General features: G+C 47.3%; 1 protein-coding gene across 1 annotated transcript in view; it reads right to left on the bottom strand.

The window, feature by feature from the left end:
- Positions 1-27554, bottom strand: part of LOC119848287 (ceramide synthase 2-like) — a 115118-nt gene that overhangs the window by 65880 nt on the left and 21684 nt on the right. The window contains exon 2 of the mRNA XM_038383905.1: positions 20874-21047. Within this exon, the coding sequence (XP_038239833.1) occupies positions 20874-21046 (173 nt within the window). The 5' untranslated portion in view covers position 21047. The remainder of the gene's footprint in view (positions 1-20873; positions 21048-27554) is intronic.

The following is a 27554-nucleotide window of genomic DNA, read 5'->3' as shown; positions in this document are numbered from 1 at the left end:
AAACTTTCTTCTCTCTACAGGGAATAAGGCTCCCTTCTAACACTCTCCTGCTGCCCTCTGGCCATGCTGTATCACAATGCTGGTAACTATTTGTGAGAGGCCCAGGGTGGGAGCTACATATCACCCCCCGCCCCCCCCGCTCAACACCATGGGGGTTGGGCTACTTCGGACGAGAGAGAGTGCTGTCATGATAGGCCATCAGTGTTGCCATGTTGGTTTCCGGCCCTATACTGTACCCGGAAATGGAAGGGCTGCAGGGATAGGAACCACCTAGTCACTCTTGCGTTCTTCTCCTTGTTTCTGTGCATCCACTGGAGTGGGGCGTGGTGTGTCACGAGGGTAAACCGCCGCCCCAGTAGGTAGTAGCGGACAGTCTCCATAGCCCATTTTTCCACCAGACATTCCTTTTCAACAACGACGTACTTCTGTTCCCTGGGGAGGAGTTTCCAGCTGAAGTGCAAGATCAGGTGTTCCTCCTCCCCTACCATCTGCGAAAGGATGGCTCCTAGCCCTACCTCTGAGGCATCTTTTTGTAGGATGAATTCCTTCTTGAAGTCTGGGGCTATGAGTACTGGATGGCAGCAAAGGGCTGTCCTTAAATCTGCAAATGCTCCTTCTGCTACATCAGTCCACTTTACTATCTCGCATAATGACAGGTTTCAGAGTAGCAGCCGTGTCACCATGAAAGGTTTTCCTCCTTTCCCCCCCTGCTGCTGGTGATGGCTCATCTTAAGTGATCACTCTCCTTACAGTGTGTATGATAAAACCCATTGTTTCATGTTCTCTGTGTGTTTATATAAATCGCCCCACTGTATTTTCCACCAAATGCATCCAATGAAGTGAGCTGTAGCTCACGAAAGCTTATGCTCAAATAAATTTGTTGGTCTCTAAGGTGCCACAAGTACTCCTTTTCTTTCTACTATCTCAGGGCCTTGAGCCTTTATCAAATCCATCAATGGCCCTGCTCTTGTGGCGAAATGAGGGATGAATCTCTGATAGTATCCTACTATCCCTAAAAATGCTCTCACCTGCTTTTTGAGAACTGGCTGAGGCCGACCTTGTATTGCCTCCACTTTGTTCCATTGGGGTTTCACCAAACCTCTTCCTACTACATACCCAAGGTATCTGGCCTCAACTAGTCCTATCACGCATTTGAGAGGGTTGGCAGTGAGGCCAGTCTTCCGCAGGGCGTCTAGCACCGCTTCTATTTTTCCAAGGTGCGTTTCCCCATCAGGGCTATGGATGACTGTGTCATCTAGATAGGTGGTGGTATACTTGGCATGGGGTCACAGCAATTTGTCCATAAGTCGTTGGAATGTTGCAGGGGCCCAATGGAGTCCGAACGGGAAGACAGTGTATTGGAACAGGCCATCGGGTGGAGAGAAGGCAGTCTTTTCCTTGGCATTCTCGGCCAGGGGAATTTGCCAATATCCTTTGGTCAGGTCTAGAGTGGTTAGGTATCGGGCCTTGCCTAACTGATCAATGAGCTTGTCAATGCGTGGTATTGGATAGGCATCGAATTGTAATACTTCATTCAACTTCCGGAAGTCGTTGCTAAACCTTAGGGTGCCGTCAGGCTTGGGGATTAGGACGATAGGGCTGGACCACTGGCTGTGGGATTCTTCAATAACCCCAAGTTCCAGCATCTTCTTCACTTCTGTCCTAATTTCTTCCCTTTTAGCTTCCGATATTTGGTACGGTCTTATCGTCACCCTTACTCTGGGACTGGTGACAATATGATGTTGGATCAGTGTTGTACGGCCTGGCTGTGTACAGAACACGTCCTGGTTCTGTTGGATCTATCAATGACCTCTGTTCATTGTTCTGGAGTTAACTCAGAAGATATCTTCACCTGTCCCTGTGGGTCATCTGTCTGGGCTCCCCAAATGACCAGGCACGTCTCTCGGTCACGTCAGGGCTTCAGTAAGTTGATGTGGTAGATTTGCTCTGGGCCTTCGGCAGTCTGGTTGTCTGACCTTATAGTCCTCCTCCCCAATGGCTTCCACTATCTCATATGGTCCATGCCAGCTGGCTAAGAGTTTGCTTTCTGCTGTTAATACTAGCACCATTACCCGTTCCCCCAGCTGAAATCTCCGTACTTTTGCCCAACGGTTGTAATATGTTCACTGGGCCTCTTGTGCTTTTTCTAAATGTTCTCATACTATAGGAGTTATTCGCTCTCTCATCTGTGTCATGTGCTCAATGACATTCTTTCCTGAGTTGGGTTGTTCTTCCCAATCTTCCTTGGCAATATCTAATATTCCGCATGAGTGGCGTCTGTATAGTAGTTCAAAGGGAAAGAAACCAGTGGATGCCTGGGGGACTTCCCATATAGCAAACATTAGATATGGTAGAAGGGTATCCCAGTCTTTTCCGTCCTGTGCTACCACCTTCCAGATCATACTTTGAAGGGTACGGTTAAACCACTTGACCAGTCCATCTGTTTGTGGATGGTAGACTGAGATTTATATGGCCTGGATGCAGAGTAGGGTACATAAGTCTTTCATTAATTTTGACATGGTTCCTTGGTCTGTCAATATCTCCTTAGGGATACCCAATCTAGCAAAAACCTGGAGTAGTTCTTTTGCTATTGCCTTGGATGTGGGGTTTCTTAAAGGAATGGCTTCTGGATACCGTGCGGCGTAGTCAAGGATGACTAGTACGTTTCGGTGGCCCCAGGACAATCTTTCCCATGGGTCCACTATGTACATTGCTATCCTCTTGAAAGGGACTTCAATAATAGACAAAGATACTAATGGGACCCACAAATGCGATTGGGGGCTATGCAGCTGGCATTCAGGGCAGAAGGCACAATAGCGCTGGACCTCTGCATGTATTCCTGGCCAATAAAACCTTCTTAGGACTCTTTCCAGTGTCTTGTCTACTCCTAGATGTCCCCCAAATAGATGACTGTGACTTAACTCTAGTACTGCCCTTGAGTGTTTCTGTGGGACTAACAGTTGCTCTACTTCTTCTCCTCGTATTTCCGCTATCCTGTACAACAGATCATGTTTGAGCACATAATATGGCCTTGGGCCTTTGGTCTTTCCTTCCACGGGTAAACCATTGACTTCCACTACCTCCTCCCTCACATTTGCATATAGCGGGTCTTTGGCTTGGTCCTGCCCAAAATTCCCACTTGCGGTACCAATCTGACCTAATTTCCAGGAGGCTGTTTCTACTCCGCCCCCTGGGTTGCCCCTACTTGGGCTAGGAACTGCCTCCGAGTCCTCACTGGCCTGAATGATCTCCTGGCCTCCTGAATGGCTTCACCTACCAACAAAGGAGGTTTTCTGGTTCTCTGTTAAAATCCTGGTCCCTAATCTTTTATCTGCCCTCCTTTCCCACCTAGACTTTCGGGGTTTTCCAGGGGATGAGAATAACTCTGGGGCAAATTCGGCAAACATTGGGGTGAGGCTATCTGTAGGTGCCTCTGTCTCAGCCTGGGGGTTGCTACCCTCCCCCGGCTCTACTGGGGGGAGTAAGTTCTCAAATCTGGGGAAGTCCCTACCAATTAAGACAAGGTAGGGGAGCCTGGTAGTATTTCCCTGGATCTCAATCCGTACCGGGATTGTGGGGTAGAAATTTATGGTGCCATGAATGCACATTACCCCTGTGTTTTTGGCCTGAGTTAGTTGGTCTTGCCCCACTAACTTCCCCAAGACCAGCATGACAGCACTCTCGGAATCTACTAATGCTATGATTTTGATTCCATTCATTTTTACTGATCTTGTATACCCATGTGAGGTCACTGCGACCCCCTACCAGGCCAGTTAGGCCACATTGCTCCCTGTGATCCCTCAGATTACATTGCATAGGCTCTTCCCTGTTGGGGCACTGGGCTGCCATATGCCCCAATTCCCACACTCGTAACACTGCTCCCTATTTCGCCGACCCCCCCAGCCCTCTCTTCCCAAACCCCCAGGTCCCTTCTTGGCCTCGGGTCATTCTTCAATGTCTTTCCTCCCAGTTATGGTTCTCCTGGAGTTCTCGACAGTCCGGGGCCTTGGGTTTGGGATTGGCTTCCTGTTTTCCTGTGTCTCATCCCCTGGGGTCTGGAACAGTTTGCGGGCTGCCAGACTTTTCTCTTCAAGGATGTGGTGGCTCAAGTTATTAAGCTAAACATAAGACAGTGATGGAGGTATGCATACGACACTGGATGTGGGCACTTGAAGAGAACAATACCCAATGTCCAGGTCCATTGGGAGTCAGGATGAAGCATGAGTCAGACGAAAATAGTTTCTGTAGATGATGTATTTCGTAACTTGTCTCCTTGGCTTTTGGTTAGAACAAAGAAATGTGCTTCCCATAAAGGAAGAAGGGTTTTGGCCAATGAGGATGGGGCCAATAGTATTCCAGCTGGGAGGGCCACATACGGCTTCAAGCTAGGAGAGGAGGAGTTTTCTTTCACACAAGGTTTTCAGCTTATTTTGTAGCTCGAGCTTACAGCACAGCAAAGCTTCCCCCTAAAGCGCATGATTCTCCCTGGAGTTTGGACCTACCCTTTGCTTTCATGGTTTTCTCTCTCCCTCTAGTTCTGGAAGATGCCAGTGCACTGTTTTCATTCAGACAATGGGATCCAGTCACAAATACAGCCAGATGAGGAAAGTCAGTGCAGACACCTGGAGCAGAAACTGAACTCTGAAGGATAAGAATTTGTGTGAGGCAGTCCCAGCAGGAGGGAACAGACACAGGAAACTGTAGTCACCCTTCCCAAACAATGACCTGCCAAGGACATGACATTGGCTGATCTACCCCAGAGTACGCTGGAGGGAAGCCTGTGACCCAGGAATAGACCTGTCACACTGCTCAAGTGCACTGCAGAACACAAGTGCTCGACTTGGCCGTTCAAAGGGGCAAACTGACTTCCAGCAATGCAATGCTGCAGGTTCCTCCAGAAGCACAAGGCCACACAGAGGTTCTGTGCTTTTCCATTGGCCCCTGTACACTTGCAGCTCTGCACACAGCTCCCTGGTGCATAGCAGGTCTGCAAGTGAATTCAGCCACTGCCTGGGCTCTATTAATTGAGGGAACGCAGAGGCACCCAACCCACACTACTGCTCATGTCCAGCAGTAGAGGAGGCTGATAATACCCGTCTCCCTGCCACATGGAGGGACAAGATTCACCCAGGTAGGATCCCCTTTCTACACTGATCTTGGGGGCATAACCCCCCTCCTCCCTTGGTGCTTTACTGAAAGGCAGATATTACATTCTAGTAAAGGCTGAGAAAGGGGAACGGATCCTTCCATCCTTGTGACACAATGCATATAGGAAACCCCGAGGCAGGTTGGACCAAGTGGTAATGTTGGGTGGGAACTGGGGATCCAAAGCAGAACAGCAGCTCAGCATACTTATAATGTGGCTCACCTGCTCTGCAAGGCTGCTCCTTGGGATGGGACTGCAAGAGAGCGTGGGAAGAACACCTAACACAGATTCAAGGATTTTAAGGGCAGGAAAGACCTTTGTGATCTTTGGCAGGTCAGAATTCTTGCCCTAAAGTCTGACTTCCTGCATAACCAGGCCATAGACTCAGCCAACAATTGCTGTATCAAGCACAATAACTTCTGGCTGAGTGGGATATAAGAAATATTCAGTCTTAACTTCGAGAATCCACCACATTCCTAGGTGAGTTGTGCCAATGGTTAGTTACCCTCCCTGTGTGCGCTCCTGATTTTAGTTTCATCTTCCAGCCACTGGATTGTGTCAGTGATTGCTGGCTTGAGTTTCACCACAACAGAGAACTTCTCTGGAAATCTGGGTGAGACATGAACTCAAGTCCTGCCAATGGAGACTGCTGCTGATAAAACCCTGTAGCATTTGGTCTGCATCACAGCTCTCTAGCTGGTGCCAGTTGCATATGGAAACCCCAGACCAAGCTCGAGAGTAAGAAGAATAAAGTTGTCCGTGAAAGAAAAAACAGTCTCCCATGCTTTGATCTAACAGGCACCTAGGGACTTGGCTTTTAGCTCCAGCAGACATTGATCCAATAATGTGATACAGTGTTTGGTGAGTATTGTTTGAATGTAGGATGCAGTCCAGGTCTTTATCTTCATATATAAAAATATCCCAGCATGTTAATGCAGGAATAGCAGACACCACGTGGAGAGCTCATGTACACGAGTCTGCTGCCAAAACGCTCTTTGTTAAAACATGCACCGATGGAGAGCGCAGGACATGATCTGAGCTGAGAGAGATATCATCTCCCATCCCCAGAATGCCTTGCCTCAGCAGTGTCCCAAGGCTCTTTACTCATTTAAAGTGATACACAAATGGCTGCACATACAGTGTAGGCATCACAGCACCCCCGAACGTGTTTCACAATTCACAGTCATGACACAACATGTTAGGGCAGGAAGTGGAGAGATCATACCCTACTAAACTGCAGGGGCATTTACGCAGAGATCGTGGCCTTGCCCTGGTTAGATACCACAGCAAAGACCCTGACTCTGGGGGGCAGGAAGGAAGTGCCATGGGATGCTTAATGAACTCAAAAAGCCAGGACCTCCACCCTAAGGCTCCTCCAAAAGACCTGTAAAAAGTCAAATAGTCCCCTTGAGCTAGAGCCCGGCTCTGCTGGATATGGTGTCTTCCTTCTACAACCCAATGGGAATTGCAGCTGACGGAACTAGGGGCTGATTAGCGCTCAGTGTGCACAAGGCCCTGCAGAATGGCCGAGGAACACTCCTCATGGACACCACATGGATGAGAGACACAGGAGGAACAGTCAGCCATTCCGCTAGAGGGAGAGACCCCCTCCAGCAACAGTGCCCCTACAGCATGCTGGCACACAGGTTCAGGGCCACCATAGAATCATAGGACTGGAAGAGACCTCGAGAGGTCATCTAGTCCAGTCCGCTGCACTCATGGCAGGACTGAGTATTATCTAGACCATCCCTGACAGGTGTTTATCTAATCTACTCTTAAAAATCCCCAGTGATGGAGATTCCACAACCTCCTTGGGCAATTTATTCCAGTGCCATTCCGTGCCCCACCTTCCGTCCTGCCCCTGCCACCTGTGCTGGCCAGGAACACTCTGAGTAGCAGCTCTGTCTCTGCCCTGCCGGGTTGCTGCCAGTAATATCCCCACTGGCTGGCAACCATCTCTTAGGGAGAAACAGGAAAGGAGGAGCAAGAGCCATTCCAGCTGCTCCCCTGCAGGGTCATGGGAGCAGGCTAGGAAGGATTGGGATGCAGTTTTCAGTGGATGTCCCATTGAACAGACCAGGATTTGCTGCTGACAGCTCAGGTAAGAACCCCATAAGGCATAGCAGGGTTGAACCAATACCCTCCCACGCCCCATGACAGAGGAGGTGGCTGTCAGGCGTTGTGCTGTTTTTGCCTAAAGTCTCCTACAATGCGAGGAGCCATGCTGGGCACCCCAAACCCTGTGCTCCAGAGCCATCATTCCCACACTCCCAGCACCTCACAGACCTTTTGTTTTCCAAGCTAAGGGCCGGCTGAGGAGCGAGGCTGAGCACTCCTACCAACTCCGCTGTCTCTAGTGCCCTTGGAGGGCTCCCAGCCAGGCAGTGACCCAGTCAAACAGCTTGTCTTGAGAGACCAGATAGGTTCAAGTCACAGGGCTACAGGAAACGCACACTCCAGCTGAGGGAACTTTCCCCTAATTTGCTTGTGCCTGTTTTGGTGATACCCCAAGTACACGGCCTGGGCTTAAGGAGCAAAAGGAGAGCATTAGAGGAAGAAAACAAGTGTCTAGCTATGCAATCTGCACCCACAGTTGGGGTGAGCCAGACAGCAAGTGAATGAACTCGGGCAGCCCTGAGTATGGATGGGCCTTTAAATGAGGATTTACAGCCAAAGAGCCCTTTGTCACATGGTTTATTCCGGCTGCTGCACAGTGAATTGGATGAATTATTAACCTTAGTCCCCAGCATAATTTTAACTTGTTGCCATGAAGGCGTTGAAGCAATCAGTCTCCCAGGGTCAGTGAGTGGGTGGACAAAAGCTGCCCTTCAGCTCCAAGATGAGCCAGTTGATTGCTGGCCTGCTCTCTCAGTCATTCCCATTTGTGCTGCCAAGTGCTGAGTGCTGAGTGACAGATATCTGCTGCTCCTCTGCAAGGACCAGAACGCCCTGCTAGGCAAGTGCAAACCAGCTGGATTCTCCATCACAAAGGACTAGGGCAAGCACGCTGAAGGTGACAAGCACCAGTGAGAATACAAGTGTCCCAGCTCCAAGCCCTCCACTGGCTCTGTGGAGAGGAAAGCTGGAGAAAAGCGGGTAAGAGGGCTGTGAGTGTAACATGGAGCACTACAGCTGGGCCTGGCCACTCTCCCTGAGTGTTCGTGGGCTGAGTCTGGGTGCACGTGGCAGAGCAGAGCTCTTGGCTGAGCTCTGTTCTAATCTATAGGTTCTCATTACCATAGTATCTGGGCACCTTCCAGTCGTGCATTGAACAACATGCTCAACATACAGCATGTGTTATTTGTTCTCCCATCTCTCCCCAGTGGGAGAAGCGTGTGCAAGGGAGTGTCTGGTTTTGCTTTGTTTTTTTTAAACTATATGGTGCTGTGTATTTGTTAGGGAAGGCCTGGTCAAAGAAATGTGGGCCTTACAGCTAAAGGTGGGGAGGTTTGGGATGGTCCCTAGTTCCTGGGGGAGTTCATTCCCCAGTCTGAGACTTCCCCCCTTTGCAAAGTACATAAGGAACAATGGGCTCCTTGTTGTGGGAGTACAGAGAGGTGTTGCCAAGTCTCACAATATTTGGTGTCTGCTTAAAGCCCAGCTACTGGAATCACTGTATGGACCGAGAATTTCATCTTTCTTTGAAAAATAAGGTTCTAGCCCTTATGGTTGCAGAGAAAAGCTTACACGTGTCCTGACCGTGACCTAAAGGCTCAGAAACCAGAAGGCAAAGACAGAGATTCCAAATGTATGATATTTTTAAAACCTCATGATTTTGGGGTCCTGACCCATGATTTTGAATGCATGGGGCTGGTCAGACAGCTATGCTACAGTGCCTGTTTTTCCCCGCCCAGTTATGCTGACTTTCCACTGTACCTCTGCCAAGTGCTAGGGGGATATGGCTACTACAGTTTTGAAGACATGCTATGCTGTGCTAATGACAAACACCCCTGGTCTCCTGGCTGAGGCTGCAAAGAGCAACAGTGGGTGAAAGCTGCCTGCATTCCATGTGTTGCCACTGCAGGAATTGGCCATCATTCCTGCGATAAGCAATCTGAAATCTGCTTCTTTCATGAGGTACAGGCAACTGCTGGCCTAAGCAGGTGGTAGTTGATATTGCTTGCACTGGCTGGCACAAGCCATTGGGGCACATGCCACTGGGGAGAGACATAATCTCCATTCCCCTGCAACAAGCCAGGTGTAACCAGCCTATCTTGATCTTTTCACTCTCAGTACTTTGGATTTAATTTTGCATTTCTCTACTACACACACAAGCCCTGTAGTTCTTCCAGCACCGATGGAAGCTAGAGCAGCCCTAAAGTGTCATCTGAGTGGTAATGTTACATAGACTTTCTTAGCAAAACAAAAAGAAAATACATTAGGAAATATCAAACAGCTACCAAGATTGTTTTTAGAAAGAAAAAGGTTGAGAACCCCTGGTTTTAAAGGATTAAGTACAGTGCTCCGAGTACAGGGTTTCCAAGTTCTCTGTCTCTGACTGACCTTGATGCTTTTCACTTTTATGCTAATATTGTGCCTTTTACGATAGAGTGGTCTCCATTAAAAAGAAAATATTCACTGCCAGTGCTATCTGAGAGCGCAGGACAGGATCTGAGCTGTGACAGATAACATCTCCCATCCCCAGAATGCCTTGCCTCAGCAGTGTCCCAAGGCTCTTTACTCATAAAGCTAGGGCCTTAGCTACAGTCATTGTTGCACCAATTTAGCAAAACCCATTTTTTAAATTGACTTAGGGAACCCAGTGGAAAGTCCTGTGTGGTTGCAAACAGATTTTAACCTGGTTTATTGCCAGTTATCTTAAATCAGTTAGTAATCACACTCCAGATAATCCAGGTTTAAATCCATTTAAGAGTGCCCACAAAGGGGTTTGCACCCTATTAGCTAAACTGATTTTAACCTGGTGTAACTATGAAAACAGCAAGGACTGAGTCTCCCACACAGAGCTGGTAACAACCCCCTCCCCTTGCTAATGTCCCCCCTTCGCACCCACTCAAGCTCATCACAGAGTGATGTTGCAATTTTCCTTTTAGACTCATAGGCTTTAAGGTCAAAAGGGACAGAGGGTTGCCAACTCTGACTGAAGCTATTCTCAAAAAAGAAAAGGAGTACTTGAGGCACCTTAAAAAGAAAAGGAGTACTTGTGGCACCTTAGAAACTAACAAATTTATTTGAGCATAAGCTTTCGTGAGCTACAGCTCACTTCATCGGATGCATCTGATGAAGTGCGCTATAGCTCACAAGAGTTTATGCTCAAATAAATTTGTTAGTCACTAAGATGCCACAAGTACTCCTTTTCTTTTTGCGAATACAGACTAACACGGTTGCTACTCTGAAATGAGGCACCTTAGAGACTAACAAATTTATTTGAGCATAAGCTTTCGTGAGCTACAGCTCACTTCATCGGATGCTACTCTGAAACCTGAAGCTATTCTGGGAAGTTTTTTTCCCCCCAACATGACTTAATGGCATTTTCTTAAAATATCATATTAACGTCTCCCGGATTGCTTTCAATAGTCACCAGGAGATCAATGCCGAATCCGGGAGACTCCAGGCCAATCCTGGAGGGTTGGCAACTCTAGACCACCATAATCATCTAGTCTAAGCTCCTGCACATTGCAGGCCACAGAACCCCTTCTGGCATTGGTTTCGATTATGCTACATTATCACCGTTATTTATTTATGCAGCCCCCAGATGTGTGGTTGGTGCTTTTGGAATATGTTTGGAGGCAGCTCCCTGACTCTGAGTTTTTAATCCACGTAGAGAATGTGCAGACAAAAGGGTGAGTGGCCAGCAACGGGCGAGAGGCTGAGGAGTCAGAGTAGGAATGGCCCCTGTCGTTTAACGGTAACAGTATCCATTCACTCATTATTTTCTGAAGATTTGTCTAACTGTCTGAAACTTTTCAGCATTGATCTGTGCCTGAAGATGGATTTTTCTGGAAAGTTTGAGCAGAAATAGTTCCCCCCTCCTTGAGTAGGAGAGAAAAAATTATGCTTCCTGAAATAAAAAAAAATCTTGCAACATTTATTAGAGCAGCAATTCCACCATCCCAGCTGGGGCGGAGGTGGAATTTGGCCTGGAGGGGCAAATTGATACTCCTGTGAAAGCTTGCTTTGATTTTGCAAGCTGTGCATTTACACTGCACTTGTCACAGAGTGAGCTCAGAAATGAGCAGCTGAGATGTGCAGAGGCTGCGGTAATGCCCACCAGCGCACTCTACTCAGGCTCTGGTCTCTGAGTGCAGCTACAGGAAAGCAGCCAACTAGGACAGGATCCAGCTCTTGTGTGTGTGGGAGGCTTACCCAAACCAGTGTTCGGGAGGAGGAATGGAGGGGTCACTAGGCACTAGAACCGGGTGAATAATTTATTTTATGGTGCACCCCCTCTCCTGTCTCTTTGGAGTCACCATGGCTAGTGGGGGGCAGTCAGGGCTGTGCTACGGCTGGAGTAGGAGAGAGAAGCAACCACACAGATTGAGGGCCTGGACTGGGGGTGTAATGTCCAAAGCAGAGCTCTCTGATTGCCAGTTAGCAGCACCATCGAAGGGGGTCGGGGTCCCATTCCATTTGGAACGGCTGGGGGTAACAGGCTAAACAATGAAGTCACTGAACATTGCAAGGCATAGCAGCTGGTGCAGCAGAATTGGGGTTGCCAATTTTCTAATCACACAAAAATGAACACCCTTGCTCCATCCCTTTGTCGAGGCCATGCCCCACCCCTTTTCCAAGGCCCCGTCCCTGCTCACTCCATCCCCCCTCCTTCCCTCCCTTGCTCTCCCACACCCTCACTCACTGTGGCAGGGAGCTGGGGTGCGGGAGGGTGTGAGGATTCTGGCTCGGGGGTGGGTGGGCTCTGGGGTGGCGACGGAGATGAGGGGTTTGGAATGCAGGAGGGAGCTCAGCACTGGGGTAGGGTCTCTGGCCAATGGGAGCTGCGGAGCCAGCACTCAAGGCAGAGGCAACGCATGGAGCCCCCATGGCCGCCCCTGCGCCTAAGAGCCAGATATGTCGGCCCCTTTGGGAGCTGCGCAGAGCCAAGGCAGGCTGGGAGCCTGCCAGCCCCACTGCGCCGCCGACCAGACTTTTAGCACCTGGTCAGTGGTGCTGACGGGAGCTGCCAGCATCCCTTTTCAATCAGGCGCTGCGGTCGAAAACTGGATGCCTGGCAACTCTAAGCATAATGGACCGGGATTGCTCCTGCTTATTGTGCCACCATTAGACAGTGGCTATTAACATAACATAATATAATACCATCCCTGTGAGAGGGAACATCCCCACTGGTGCAATGGCCAGCCTGCGAGGCTCAGAGATGAGTGGGGTTTCAGTCTTGTATTGGGTCCACCCCCATTTCAATGACAGCAGGATTTTTGGTGGAATATGCACCTGCATGTCCAGGGATGGTTGCCTAGTTGATATATTGCCTACACCCATGGGTGGCACGTAATGGAGGCTGGGGGAGGGTAAGTCTCCCCAAACCTTGCACCAGGAAGGGAACGGCGGAATTGGAATTGGCTGGGAACAGTGAACCATGGCCACTGCCCTAACCCTAACCGCAGCCACAATCTCTCTGGTCACTCGATTACAGACCTAAGAGTGGCTATTCTTCAACAAAAAAACTTCAGAAACAGACTCCAACGCGAGTCTGCTGAATTGGAATTAATTTGCAAACCGGATACAATTAACTTAGGCTTGCATAGAGACTGAGAGTGGATGGGTCATTACACAAAGTAAAACTATTTCCCCATGTTATTCTCCCCCCACCGTTCCTCAGACGTTCTTGTCAACTGCTGGAAATGGCCCACCTTGATTATCACTACAAAAGGTTTTCTTCCTCCCACCTGCTGGTAATACCTCATCTTAAGTGATCACTCTCCTTACAGTGTGTATGATAACACCCATTGTTTCATGTTCTCTGTGTATATAAATCTCCCCACTGTATTTCCCACTGAATGCAGCCGATGAAGTGAGCGGTAGCTCATGAAAGCTTATGCTCAAATTTGTTAGTCTCTAAGGTGCCACAAGTACTCCTTTTCTTTTTGCCTGTGGATGGTCAACGTCAGCAAAATGTCTAGCAGCCCGTGATCAGATTACCCTGATTGGCCGTATGCAGCCTGCAGGCCACCCACCACTGGTCTATACTATTATGGTCACTGCTTTTACAAAACTATGATAAATTTTGTCCAAAGTATCGCTTGTGAGGTATCATTTGAAAACTCTTAATTTGCTGAACATTACTGTCCTGGTAAAATATGTGTCTCAACACTGTATGAATGGTTACAAGTTTCTACTAAAAGAAAAGGAGTACTTGTGGCACCTTAGAGACTAACAAATTTATTAGAGCATAAGCTTTCGTGAGCTACAGCTCACTTCATCGGATGCATTTGGTGGAAAAAACAGAGGAGAGATTTATATACACACACAGAGAACATGAAACAATCGGTTTATCATACACACTGTAAGGAGAGTGTGTATAGAGAGTTTCTACTGTATAATATTGCTGTAACATGTTCCCTGATCTAAAAAGGAAGGCTCAAACCAGTTTTTCAGAGACAAAGACACACTGGCACCCCAGACAGGTGTTCAAGGGCCATCACCAACGTAAGCAGCCATCCTCCAGAAGTGAGGGGGAAGGTGTAAACAAGAAATTTACATTTTGTCACAGGGACGATTCAAACCTCATGTCCACAACAGACTGCGCATCACCATAACTCAGCAAGGATGTTTCTATCACAAGAAATTGAGTTGTAAAGGGGGAGGAAAACACATAACTTCACTTCTCCTCCTCCCATCTTTCTGATCATGACATCAATGACTCTCAAAGCTCTGAATTAAGGAGGAGTGGTCCCAGGCTGGAAGGAGACCCAGCCTGTGAAATGTACAACAGCATACGGTGAGGCAAAACCTTTGCTTTTAAGTTCACTTAGCTTGTTAAGTTAGTTATTAGCTTGCGTAATTATTCTTATTTTCTTTTGTAACCTGTCCTGACTTCAATGCATCATCACTTGTAATCACTTAAAATCTATCTTTGTGTAATTAATAAACTTATCTTACTGTTTTATCTTAACTAGAGTTTTGAATTACAGTGTGGGAAACTCCATTTGGGATAACAAGGCTGGTGAATATATCATTTTCTTTTGATGAAATGGTGAACTTTTATGAGCTTGCATTGTTCAGTAGCATGCTGCACATTACAAGACATACATTCCTGGGGGAACAAGGCTGGGACTGAGAATTTGTCATAGAATGTCATAGAATCATAGAACTGGAAGGGACCTCAAGAGGTCAGCTAGTCCAGTCCCCTGCACTGAAGGCAGAATTAAGTATTATCTAGACCATCCCTGACAGGTGTTTGTCCAACCTGCTCTTAAAAATCCCCAAAGATGGAAATTCCATAACCTCCATAGGCAATTTATTCTAGTGCTTAACCACTCTGACAGTTAGGAAGTTTTTCCTAATGTCCAAATTAAACCGCCCTTCCTGCAGTTTAAGCCCATTGTTTTTTGTCCTATCCTCAGAGGTTAAGAAGAAAAATTTTTCTTCCTCCTCTTTGTAACCACCCTTTATGTTCTTGAAAACTGTTATCATGTCCCCACTCAGTCTTCTCTTCTCCAGACTAAACAAACCCAGTTCTTTCAATCTTCCCTCATAGGTCATGTTTTCTAGATCTTTAATCATTTTTGTTGCTCTTCTCTGGACTTTCTCCAACTTTTCCACATCTTTCTTGAAATGTGGCACCCAGAACTGGACACAATACTCCAGATGAGGCCTAATCAGCGCAGAGTAGAGTAGAAGAATTACTTCTCATGTCTTGCTTACAATACTTCTGTCGCCCTGTATGTAATTCGTGAGTGATTGGTCAGAGTGCTCATGTGTTTAGCTGGGAGTGAATTTGCATGCTAAAGTCTGTGTGAGCGGGCCAGGCGTGGCTGTTCTGACAGCAAAGCAGTGTCAAAGGAATCCCAGTCTAGAGAGTTAAGAGAACACAGCTGTTCAACAGTCCAGATTGTACACTGGGTAACATCACAGTTAAGGCTGCTAGTGAGTACAAAGGTTGAGCATCATTCCAAACCTTTCTAGATAGGTAGGTCATTGTAGTCATGGAGTCCAGAATGGCTTTGTCCCTGGGTCCACTCACCGCTGGTGGCGCCTCCTTCTGGCTGTCCTGGGAATTAGCCATGTCCAGGCACTGTGCCCTCCTCTGGCAGTGTCTCTCCCGCCATCCTCTCATCCTGAAGATCCCTCTCTCTCCAGGAACCACAGCCTCCTCTTTGCGACTCAGTCCTCCAGGCAGGCCACTGCATGGTTCCCCCTTCCAGGGAGTGGAGGGTATGTAGCAAAGTCTTTCCAGAACAAATCAGGCAGTCCACTGTCCTCTGCCTAATCGGTATCACATCCCCAGTGGTTAGTAGGGGAACCAGGGCATGCCCTCTCTTCTGGGTTCCAGCTCAGGGGCCCTCCAGTCAGCAGCCAAGGCCTGCATAACCGTGGACTACCCTCTATAGTCCAGAACACACCTCCCTCCTCCCAGGAAGTGACTGCAGCCCTGCTTTCCTGCAGCACCTTCTGTAGCCAGCTTCTGTAGCCAGCTAATATATGCTCCCCCTGCTGAGCCTGCTTCCCTGGCTCTTCCTCCAGGTGCAGCCTGTGGAGTTAATTAGCCCACATAGCCATCTTACACCCTTCCAGTCCTGCATGGGATGGACACCCCATCACAGGCTTTTATAAACTCTATTCTCTGTGCTGGGGTCAGTACTGACTTTTCTTCTTTTATTAACAGTCCCAAGCATGGAAATAGAAAAAGGATCTGTTGAATGCTGTTTGCTACTTATTGACAGGAGTTCCCGCAAAACAGCCAGTCATCCAAATATGTGAACACTTGGTCTCCCATTCTTGTGAGGTAGGTAGAGGTAGATCTGTGAGCATGCAGGGAAGCCAAGAGGAGAAATTCACTACAGTGTGATATGCTCATAGAATGCAGTCCTTGGGCCAGTTTTGTTCAATATCTTCATTAATGATCTGGAGGATGGTGTGGATGGCACGCTCAGCAAGTTTGCAGATGACACTAAACTGGGAGGAGAGGTAGATACGCTGGAGGGTAGGGATAGGATACAGAGGGCCCTAGACAAATGAGAGGACTGGGCCAAAAGAAATCTGATGAGGTTCAACAAGGACAAGTGCAGAGTCCTGCACTTAGGAGGGAAGAATCCCATGCACCGCTACAGACTATGGACCAAATGGCTAGGCAGCAGTTCTGCAGAAAAGGACCTAGGGGTTTGTCATAAATATATAGGAAAGGGTAAACACCTTTAAATCCCTCCTGGCCAGAGGAAAAACCCTTTCACCTGTAAAGGGTTCAGAAGCTAAGATAACCTCGCTGGCACCTGACCAAAATGACCAATGAGGAGACAAGATACTTTCAAAGCTGGGGGGGGGTGAAACAAAGGGTTCTCTCTCTGTCTTTGTGATGCTTTTGCCAGGACCAGAGCAGGAATGCAGGTAAGAACTCCTGTAAAGGGTTAATAAGCAATCTAGTTAGATATGCGTTAGATTCTGTTTTGTTTAAATGTCTGATAAAATAAGTTGTGCTGAATGAAATGTATATTCCTGTTTTTGTGTCTTTTTGTAACTTAAGGTTTTGCCTAGAGGGATTCTCTAGGTTTTGAATCTGATTACCCTGTAAGGTATTTACCATCCTGATTTTACAGAGGTGATTCTTTTACCTTTTCTTTAATTAAAATTCTTCTTTTAAGAACCTGATTGCTTTTTCATTGTTCTTAAGATCCAACGGTTTGGGTCTGTGTTCACCTATGCAAATTGGTGAGGATTTTTATCAAGCCTTCCCCAGGAAAGGGGGTTTAGTGCTTGGGGGGATATTATGGGGGGGAGACGTTTCCAAGTGGGCACTTACCCTGTTCTTTGTGTAACACTTTGGTGGTGGCAGCGTTAAACCTAAGCTGGTAAGAATAAGCTTAGGGGGTCTTTCATGCAGGTCCCCACATCTGTACCCTAGAGTTCAGAGTGGGGAAGGAACCTTGACAGGGTTACAGTGGACGAGAAACTGGATATGAGTCAACAGTGTGCCCTTGTTGCCAAGAAGGCCAATGGCATTTTGGGATGTATAAGTAGGGGCATTGCCAGCAGATCGAGGGACGTGATAGTTCCTCTCTATTCAACATTGGTGAGGCCTCATCTGGAGTACTGTGTCCAGTTTTGGGCCCCACACTACAAGAAGGATGTGAAAAAATTGGAAAACGTCCAGCGGAGGGCAACAAAAATGATTAGGGGATTGAACACATGTCTTATGAGGACAGGCTGAGGGAACTGGGATTGTTTAGTCTGCGGAAGAGAAGAATGAGGGGCGATTTGATAGCTGCTTTCAACTCCTGAAAGGGGGTTCCAAAGAGGATGGATCTAGGTTGTTCTCAGTGGTAGCAGATGACAGAACAAGGAGTAATGGTCTCAAGTTGCAGTGGGGGAAGTTTAGGTTGGATATTAGGAAAAACTTTTTCACTAGGAGGGTGGTAAAACACTGGAATGGGTTACCTAGGGAGGTGGTAGAATCTCCTTCCTTCAAAATTTTTAAGGTCAGGCTTGACAAAGCCCTGGCTGGGATGATTTAGTTGGGGATTGGTCCTGCTTTGAGCAGGGGGTTGGACTAGATGACCTCCTGAGGTCCCTTCCAACCCTGATATTCTATGATATTCTATGAGCAGAAAGGAAAAACCCAGGAGGAAATGAATCATTCCACACAGAGTTCAGGGTTTGGATAGTGGCAATAAATAAGACAGGGGCCACACACAGATTGATAAGAAATAAAGAACAGCGACGTCATTCTCATAGCATCCTCCATCGTGTGCACTGAACAATGTGGAAAACACAATCTGTGGCCATATAATTAAAGACCGTATCCCAGTGCACACACACAAGGAGGTAAAGTTAAGGTTGCACAGGGGACCTTAATTCTGGCATTTTCCAATTTCCGAGTGTTTGTTTTTGCTTTAATGTAGTTTTTTCCTTCCCTATGTATATAACCAGCACCTCTTCCCCCTTGTTCTAGGCTCTGTGGAAGGTAGCAGACCAAGACCAGATCCTTTGCGGTTTAGTGCTGCTCTCTGCTCCTCCAAACTATTGGCGGCATATGATAAATAACTAATAACAACACAGGGCTTTTCTGAGGACTGTACAAACATGATTCCTCACAGCCTCCAGGAGGAATTAATACAACCATTAATAATTAATTATTATTTGTATAACCATAGCACCTAGGAGCACTAGTTCAGAACCAGGATCCCATGGTGCTAGCTGCTGTACACCACCCGACCCCAAAAAAGACGATGCCTGCTATTTCATCACTGGGGCAAATGGAGAAAATAATTGATTTGCCCAAGGTGACATAGCCAGGACTAGAACCGAGGTGTTCTATCTAGGAAGCTACACCCTAGTTCCCTAGATCAAGGGTTCTCAAATTATTTCCCAGCATGGAGCATACCTTTCAAGTATATCTTCTCTCCTGTTCATGCTCACATGCCAGCTCCCCAACCCCTGTGACTCAATTACAAACATCCTTGAGGCAATTCCAGCAATCTTTACATGGAGAAGTAACAGTGGGAAAACATTTAATCTTCTTTAAATAGGATTTAGCAGCTAGAAACCAGGAAGAGCAGCCAGCACCATATGAACAGCTGATTCTACACAGGCCTCTGCCAAAGGCTTCATGGAGTACAGTTCGGAAACCAGTGCACAGAGCCTGCTAGGCAAGAACCTCATGCTCCATGTGGTTCAGTTTTCCCAACTCGTAAAATGGGGAGAATCATAATAGTACTTTACACTTACACCATGTTGACTGACATGCTGGGGGGCTGAACTGGGGACCTTCAAAGCTAAGAGAACAAGTCTTTACAGCTTGAGCTAAAGAGACAAGGTTGCCTATCTGGGGGCTAGGACAGCTCATATGCTCTGTGGATTGACACAGAAGGGAAGACATAACACATTCATTGTGCAGTTATAATAACATTTTTCCATCTGCAAGTCTGAAACCTTTTTGCAAATGTTAAATTAAATATTACTAATCCCGTTCAGATGTGGGCTTGCCATGCACCTTGGGCAGTGATGTGCACCAGTATGAAGTGGCTGTGAAAAACTACTGAATTAGAACTGGAAGATTTCACTTTCAGTTTGCACTGTATAAATGACTGCACAGGGTTAGGCAGGGAACCAAGACTCAGGCCTAGAGGGATAATTTGCAATTCGCCTGGGGGCACCACAGTGATGGAAAGACATGGGTTCAGCTGCAGACACAGATTCTAGTCCCGCTCTGCCTTCGGCTTAACCCCTCTTTGCCTGTCAGCCTATCTGTCAAATGGAGCTATTGACATTATCTTCTCTCAAGAGGGGGATAAAAGGCCTCACTAAATAAGCAAGGAGTTCACTTGTTGAGTTCACAGTCCCGTTAAGGCCAACAGCGAGTGGGAATGGTGGGGAATAAGTAGCTTCCAGCCCTGTATCAACCCCCAGGCCAAGCAGGTATTTTGACGAGAAGGAAAAGAACCCTTTTGCCGTGGGTGTCCTAGACTGGTTGGGAGCAATTGAAGGGACTAGCCATTCACCCATGCAGTTAAATAGCTGCACAGACATACACAGACACTGGGATTCACATCTCCACTTAAAACTTAACACACGGCTACAGCACTGGTCAGAATGCTCTAAACTCAGCCAAGCTCCCCTTAGACCTCAGGGACTATGGACAGGAAGCCACATCTCAAGCCTAGAGAGGCATCTGTTTTTGAAATTTCTTTCCCAACCTCTCTCAAGGGATCACAACAATTCTTAAAAATACCAAATTTTCTTCCCTACCCCCTTAAGATTAAAAAACAGCTGCATGGTTTTTGATCAAACTAGCTAAAAAGAATTAATTCATCTTGGGATAGAGACTAGAGATAGAAAGTTTCAGCCCAAAAGAGACAGTTTCAAAAAGTTCTGAGAATCTGAAAAGGGGAACTATTTTACAGCCTTCATTATAGCAGACACTAGCTGGATAATCTAACATTATGTCTGTACTGCTCTGGGCCCAGAAGCAGGCGATAAGGTGCAAGAGAACAAACACAAACACACAATATAAAATCTGCTTCTAAAGCACATGCATAAAGACTAATCCAGGACCAACAGTACTTATTCTTCAAACACTACAAGGGAAAAAAAAGCTTTAAGGTGCTGTTGAAGAGGGGTGGGAATGGTGTTGAGTGTTAGACCTTTGGGGCAGAGTTTGCATTCTTATTCTCTGTTTGGCACTCTCTAGATCAGTGGTCCCCAATCTTTCTGTGGGAATAGCACATTCCTATTCCCAAAAGACTGTGGCAGGTGCCAAACACCCTGCCACCGAAATGCTGCCAAGAAGCGGCAGCGGAAAGAAGCGTCGCCGCCAAAATACTGCCAAGAAACAGCAACGCTTCTTGGCAGCATTTCAGTGGCGCAGTGTCCTGCGGGCACACACAACTGCCACGTTGGGCGCCATTGCGCCCACGGGCACTGCATTGGGGACCCCTGCTCTAGATTGTGAAGTGCCAGGCACTACTGGCAGAATAATGATACAACTGTCTCAGCACATGCTCAAAGCTAAAGTCTCTGTGGGCCACACTGGAACTTCCACTGGCCACACGTTGGCTCCCAGTTGCAGGGCCCAAATTGCCAACAGGGGAAACAGACTCACCTTTCAAAAAGGTACCGGATAATAATCAAGAGCAGGGCACAGGGGATGCTGAGCAGGAGGTCTTGAGGCTGAGGGTAATGGATGTCTTCAGATTCCTTCATATCTTCCCAGGTGATTCCTGGGGGAAGCCAGTACTCATGCCACCATAACCATTCATTCAAAGAGTGCATCATCCTGGAAGAGAAGGAGACCAGAGTGAGCTTGAGGATATTCTAGCAGACAGCAAACCAGTCAGCACAGGCCAGTGAAGCAGGCAAAGATTACATCTGAGCTGAGCACGCACCTGGCTTTGAAAGGAGGAGAGGGGTGGGAACATACTGACACAAGATATTTGTAATCCACTAGTACGTTTTTAATCAGACATTATGCAAGCACTGGTTACTAACACAAGGCCTAAAATGTTGAAATGAAATCAATGCCTTAACACTCGGCAGAACAAGGGTTGTTGTTGTTCCCAGCATGAAGCACCAGCCACTTTAGAGTTTAGCACTGTATCCGTGATTCCGAACACGTTTGGAGAGGCTTCCCCTCCAACAGGCAGTGAGGTGCCCCATCCCCAATGTCCATCCCACTGCACTGCCTGCCAATAGAGCTCCTTTTATCTGTACACTTCCTCCCTCCTGGGCCTTTTGATCTCTTATTTTTTTTATCATTGAACTGGAAGGGACCTCGAGAGGTCATCTAGTCCAGTCCGCTGCATTCATGGCAGGACTAAGTATTATCTAGACCATCCCTGACAGGTGTTTTCCAACCTGCTCTTAAAAATCCCCAATGATGGAGATTCCATCGCCTCCCTAGGCAATTTTTTCCAGTGCTTAACCAACTCTGACACAAGTCCTGTGCTTCAGATGATTTTGTTAGTTGTTTAAAAAAAGTCTCATCCTTATGTTTTATTAACACTCTTATTTTACACATACACACACACACACAAAATGGAGGCTCCAGTGCCAAGACTAATTAAAGCTGCTCTAAGTTTGCCCTTAGTACAGGAAAAATAAATCCGTTTTTTGCTTTAATGATTAAATTGAATCCCCACATTTGGCACAGGAATTCTTCCAGGAAAGACTGAATTTTCTATAGAATTTTAAAGAAAATGATTACGGCTATTATTCCATAACTCTCGTGCAGGTAGAGCTGTGAACTGTGTCACCCTCTAGAACATGCACTTCACCATAGGTGGTACATAGGAGGGGTGGGATAACTCAGTGGTTTTAGCATTGGCCTGCTAAACCCAGGGTTGTGAGTTCAATCCTTGATGGGGTCATTTAGGGATCTAGGGCAAAAATTGGGAATTGGTCCTGCTTTGAGCAGGGGTTGGACTAGATGATCTCCTGAGGTCCCTTCCAGCCCTGGTATTCTATGAGTCTGTGGTACACCTGGTCTAAGTATAGCCAATCATCACATAGGGAAGCGGGAAAGGATAGGGAAGCAAGGTACAATTAGATAACTGGAATTACCATGCCCAGCCACACAGCAAACACTGTTTTACAGAAACCGAGGGGAAGGTGGAAGGAACCCAAGCATGAGAAACAGCAGTGCAGGACTCCCATCCAGAAAGGACCTAAATCCCAGCCCATTTCCTGCCAGCAGCAGTGCAGAGTAGATCAAATATGGAAGAGAGATTTGCTTTTATAGGCAATTTTCACCAGATGATTCCTTCTTAGTGTGAGAACATGGCTGACTTTGGAAGTGTGCAGGGTCTGACTGTTCCTCTTGGCCTGGAGATTACCACTCAGCTCATTCAACTCTTTGGGCCTGGCCATGACTGTAAAACCAGGATCTTGCTCATTCCAGTCATGACTTCCCTGTTTTTCCTGGAGCATCCTTGGCACAAGTGTGGACTATGAGAGAGATTGGTTACAAACAGATTAGGCAGACTCTGCCACCACATGCTCCATCAATAAGGGCTTTCCTTGATAAGTGGGAGGATGGGACTTCTGGTAGCCACAGCTCTAACACAGGAACCACCTTTCAGGGCTAAACTGCTTGATATGCTGTGACTGTATTGGTTCTTTCCATTTGGGTACAGGATCCCTTTATCCAAGTCATGTGGCAAATGGGGTAATGATGCTGACCATGACAGAGTCCAACTCCCATCATGTTCATTTTCACCTCATTGCTAATAACGTTATCTGTTCTTGCTGGGAGCCTGTGTACACTGAGGCCAACTCAGCCATCTCCTTGCTCAGTCAGCATGTTCAGTGCTTTCTTTTCTGGTCATTATTTTATTCCGATTCTCGGCTGGTTTTTGCCAGCAGGCCTCAGGGCTATTCCCAACTGCCCACGCACTGTGCGGCCCTCCCACACAATGTCTACAGCTATGGTGGAAAGATTTTGTGGTGGCTGCTGCCATTTGCAAGCCTACACCAGAGGAGCTGGTGGGCTGTGTACGTACAGTACTCAGGAGAGCAAAACCACTGTAGAAATGCTATGTTTTATTGCCTTGCCAGAACACTCTCTACCCATGGATTAACCCTCACTCTGAGGGATGTTACCCATCTGGAGAGACATTTCCCTCTGCCCCAACAGATCTGCCGTTCTGTTGCTAGTACACACAGCTCAGTAACATCATAGCTCTGAGTTATGGAAGTGAGACTCAACAGGCTTAGAAGTGTGCTCCTTCCAGGAAATACCTAGGAGCTCTCTTCACAATGGCAGCAGAGCAAAAGCAGAACGATGCTCTCTGCTCTCAAGACAGGCAGATGTCAAGTCCAGGAAACTGCATCCCTATGTCACACAGCATCTGTCAGGGCCTCAAGGGACCTTTGGCTTTTGGAGGTCTGTCCGTTAACAGGGTGCTCATGTTGGAGTGTCTCTATTCACAGAGGTAAGATGCCCTCAGAGGAGTCTGTCTCCAGGTGGCCTAGCTTGAATTGGTGCCTGGGATAGAACAAGCCAGCAATCTCCCTCCACCTTCTCTCTTAGCCTAGATCTGTGGTATAAGGAGTGGCCTGAGGGAGGAGAGGAACTAGCACTGAGCCTGCAATACCTGCCAGCAGCACTTGGTGATGAGGCTGCGGATGATAAAAGGCCTCCTGACCAACGATCTCACTGTGGTCAGGCATGGGGTCTGGTGTTTGCCTCTTGCAGACTATGTGTGGAGTGCCTAGCACAGGACTGAGCCAGGCTGGCTGCAGGCATCTTGTGACCTGTACTCTGGGTGCACTTCCCAGGGCTGCTTGGAGTGGGGATAAGCACTGGGAGCAATAAGATGGGGCACTGCAGGGACGAGCCAAGCCTGCCACACAGGCCCAAGGTGATACGGGCCTAATACCCCAGCACTGGGCTGACCAGGAGTAAAGCTGGTGACATCTCCCTCCAGAGTGGAGAGCCGGGCAGGTGTCAGGCTGTTTGGAAATGTGCGTCCCATGGCAGGGCTTAGCCCCAATCTGCTTTGTGCTGGGAGGGCAGAAGGGAAGCTGCTGCCCGGGTTAGGGTTTTACTCCATCCTCCAGAAACAAAAACAACAAAAAAGGAAAGTAACCCCCATGTCCCCCTTTTCCTTACAGGTGATGTTTAAATTGGGTGTTTCAATGCAATAGCCTATCATTCTTGGTTCTATTATATACTCTAGGTTTTGCCCCAGGGATCAGTATTCTATTTTTGCTATGATGTTTAGGCCTATCTGGTATCAGTAATTTTAAATACATTTGTTCTGATGTTTATTGGGTTAAGTTATTCTGCAGGTATTAAAAATAACATTTTTTAAAAATGACTCAATAATATGACTAACCAAGCAGCTCTATTTTTTGCTTGTATAATTGTTTTAAAACCTGTCTCACGCCATTTCCTAATAAAAAGTGAGCGAAAAAGCTGCGTGTGAATGAAGCAGCGTCCTCACAGGGGACGGCAGAGAGGATCCAGCTCAGGATTGTCACTATGCCCTGGGGCCAAACACACTTTCTCTCTCTCATACTTCTAATGCCAAACATTGATAATTCTCTGAAGCTAAAAATTAATAGAGTCTTAGGTTTTAAGGTCAGAAGGGCCCATTATTATGAACATCTAGTCTGATTGCTAATGATTCCAGCATCTTTAAGGCCTTCTTTATATAACAGAAAAGGACAGAAAAGGGTACAAAGCAAAGCTACTGCTCTACCCTTTGCAATTCAGATAGAACAAATCCTGGAGTTAAGGAAGTTTGGAAAGCTGAGGGTAATGGCAGTGACTCTAAAATGACTTTCTACCACCAGAGGACAAGGTTACCTTGTTCTTTAAAGAAGCCCTCAATGCCTTACAGAAAATATTCTATGATTATTGTTATCTGTATTTATTGTACGTATTTATTATTTGTATTTTGGTAGCCTCTAGAGGCACCAATCAAGGAACAGGGCCCCATGGTGCTAGGCACTGTACACACGTGATAAAACGACAGTCCCCAAAGAGCTTATAGTCTAACAAAAATAAAATAAAGGGTTAACATTAGGCCAGGGTTTCACAATTAGGATTTAAAAGTCAGTCAGGAAATGAAAAAATGAAGGTTGCAACAGCAACATTAACCTAGTTATATGATGATATAAAATTATGAAAAGAGAAACTGGAATAGAAGTATTAGGGATGTGGCATGTGGCCAGGAGAGGGCCAAACCTTACCAGCATGACCAGCTGTCTGCTGTGAGAAGCCTCACTGGGACAGAGTGTCTGCTGGTGTAAATTGGCACAGCTCCACTGCAGTCAATAGAGCTAAGGAGATTCCCAGCAGCTAATGATCACCCACTGCTATGGTCACCACGCTGTGCAGCAGGCACTTGCTGGCACTATTCCATTCTATATAGGTTTTCATATCACACTTATCACTGTCATATCTGAGCATCTGCCTGTCATACATTAAAGAACGTGCCCCATGGGTTGTTTGTTCTCTCATCCTCTCCTCAGGGGGAGAAGCACATGCAGTGGAGTGTCTTGTTTTGGTAGGTTATTTGTTTTGTTTTCTTTAAAATAAATATACCTGTTGCTCTGTGTTTATGTTAGAGAAGGCCAGTCAAAGAAATGTCTTGCATTTGCAGTGGAAAGTGAGGTCTGTGATGGTCCATCGTTCCTGGGGGAGCCTTTAGGTTGCTGAAGGAGCCTTAATTTTTGCATTTCCTGATGCGTTTTTTTTAAATTTACTTGCTCATCTTTGTGGATTAAATGCAAAAAGCTTCCCTCACTTCCTTCTACAGAAAAGGAAAGAAAGTGCTAACAATCCTGCTGAAGTGCTCCAAGGATTCTACAAACACCATGTCCTGTAGCAGAGAACAGCTCAGCTGGGCTCCCTGCAGCCTTGGGGTGGGACTAGGGAACCAGAATGCCACTGCCCTCACCAGGCACCTGTGGCCATGCTTATTTACATAATGAGCATCAGAGTTTTCAAAGCACAGCTGTTCTGAGATCTCTCAGAGAAAGGAAGTGTGGCAGCTAGCTAGAAAAGTTATTTCCCCTCCCAGTTCAAACGACAAAAGGGGTTTGTCCAAATTCCCCTCCCCCTTTCCAACCTCGCTTGTGGCTACATCCCAAAGGGGAACATTTCAGAAAGTTATGAGCATGATGATCTGAAGATGTTTTCATCTGCTCCCAAGCTAGTACAAGAGAGAGAACGTGTGCACGCGCACAGGTGTTCACTTGTCTGCATTTATACACGTCTATGTGAGGCAAAGGGGGATAGGAGGAATCAGATGCTTTAGTGAAGAGCTGGGCTTTTGCCACCTCTCAAGCTAGGGAACTCAACCTAGTATGTGCAGTCACCAGGCCAAAATCTCAGTCTCCACAGCCCATCCCCGGCGAGTTGGTGGCTGCCCTTGGACCTGCGCAGTAATTGAATCTGTGTCTGCATTAAAACTCTTTCTTTGAGTTCTGCCCTTGACATTGTACTCCAGCAGTGCTGTCACTGGGGAGAGCAGGAGCACAGACATCTCAGTACATTAACCGCACTCACCGCTGGGTAAAACAGAGAGCTGAGATACCCCGTTGCCATCCCTGACAGAGCAACAGCGGGAACATGTCAGTCTTGCCAATGACAAAAGTTGAAAAATAATGAGCCACACCCCTCCACCATCAAAGTGACATTTCACAAAGGATCATGCTGTGTTGCCTGGGCTGTCTTCTGATCTCCCACTGCCCATCCCCAGCTTGGGGGAGACCAATTTTAGTGTTCCCCACTGTTCTGAGCACCTATAGTGGTGATTCTGGTCCCTACTGCAGGAACTCTCGTGGCTGCCTGATGGTGCAGCACTTTCAGCTTCTCCTCACATCCCAAAATCCTCATTAATTTTGTGTCCGTGCCCCCCACATCTGCTTGTCCCCCAGCCAGCAATTAATTATGCACCCACAGGCCCATCAATCCCCAGGCCTGGTGCTGCAGGGAGGGAGAGGGCATCAGGGAGCAGACTTACCCCTGGTCACAGGAGGGAGCTGAGCTGCTGGGCTCTTCCTGCTCCCTCCTCACCCCAGCCTTTCTGTGGGGTGGAGTCAGCTGTTCCCTCTCCCCTTCCCCTACCCAAAAACTTCTCTGGGCAGCTGAGAGGGGAGCTCAGCTTGCCTCCAGCAGCAGCCCTGACTGGCTGCTCTTCCCCAGGAGGTGGGACAGTGAGGCAGGCAGCCAATCAGAGGACATTTTCTCCCAAGCAGGGCTAAGTGATAGGGCTGCAGCATTTCTTATGGCAAGACTGGGGTCCAAATCCATTACTAGGCTCGAGATTACAAG

The sequence above is a fragment of the Dermochelys coriacea genome, chromosome 25, assembly GCF_009764565.3.
Source record: "Dermochelys coriacea isolate rDerCor1 chromosome 25, rDerCor1.pri.v4, whole genome shotgun sequence".
NCBI lineage: Eukaryota > Metazoa > Chordata > Testudines > Dermochelyidae > Dermochelys > Dermochelys coriacea.
This window is presented reverse-complemented; position numbering and strand designations above follow the sequence as displayed.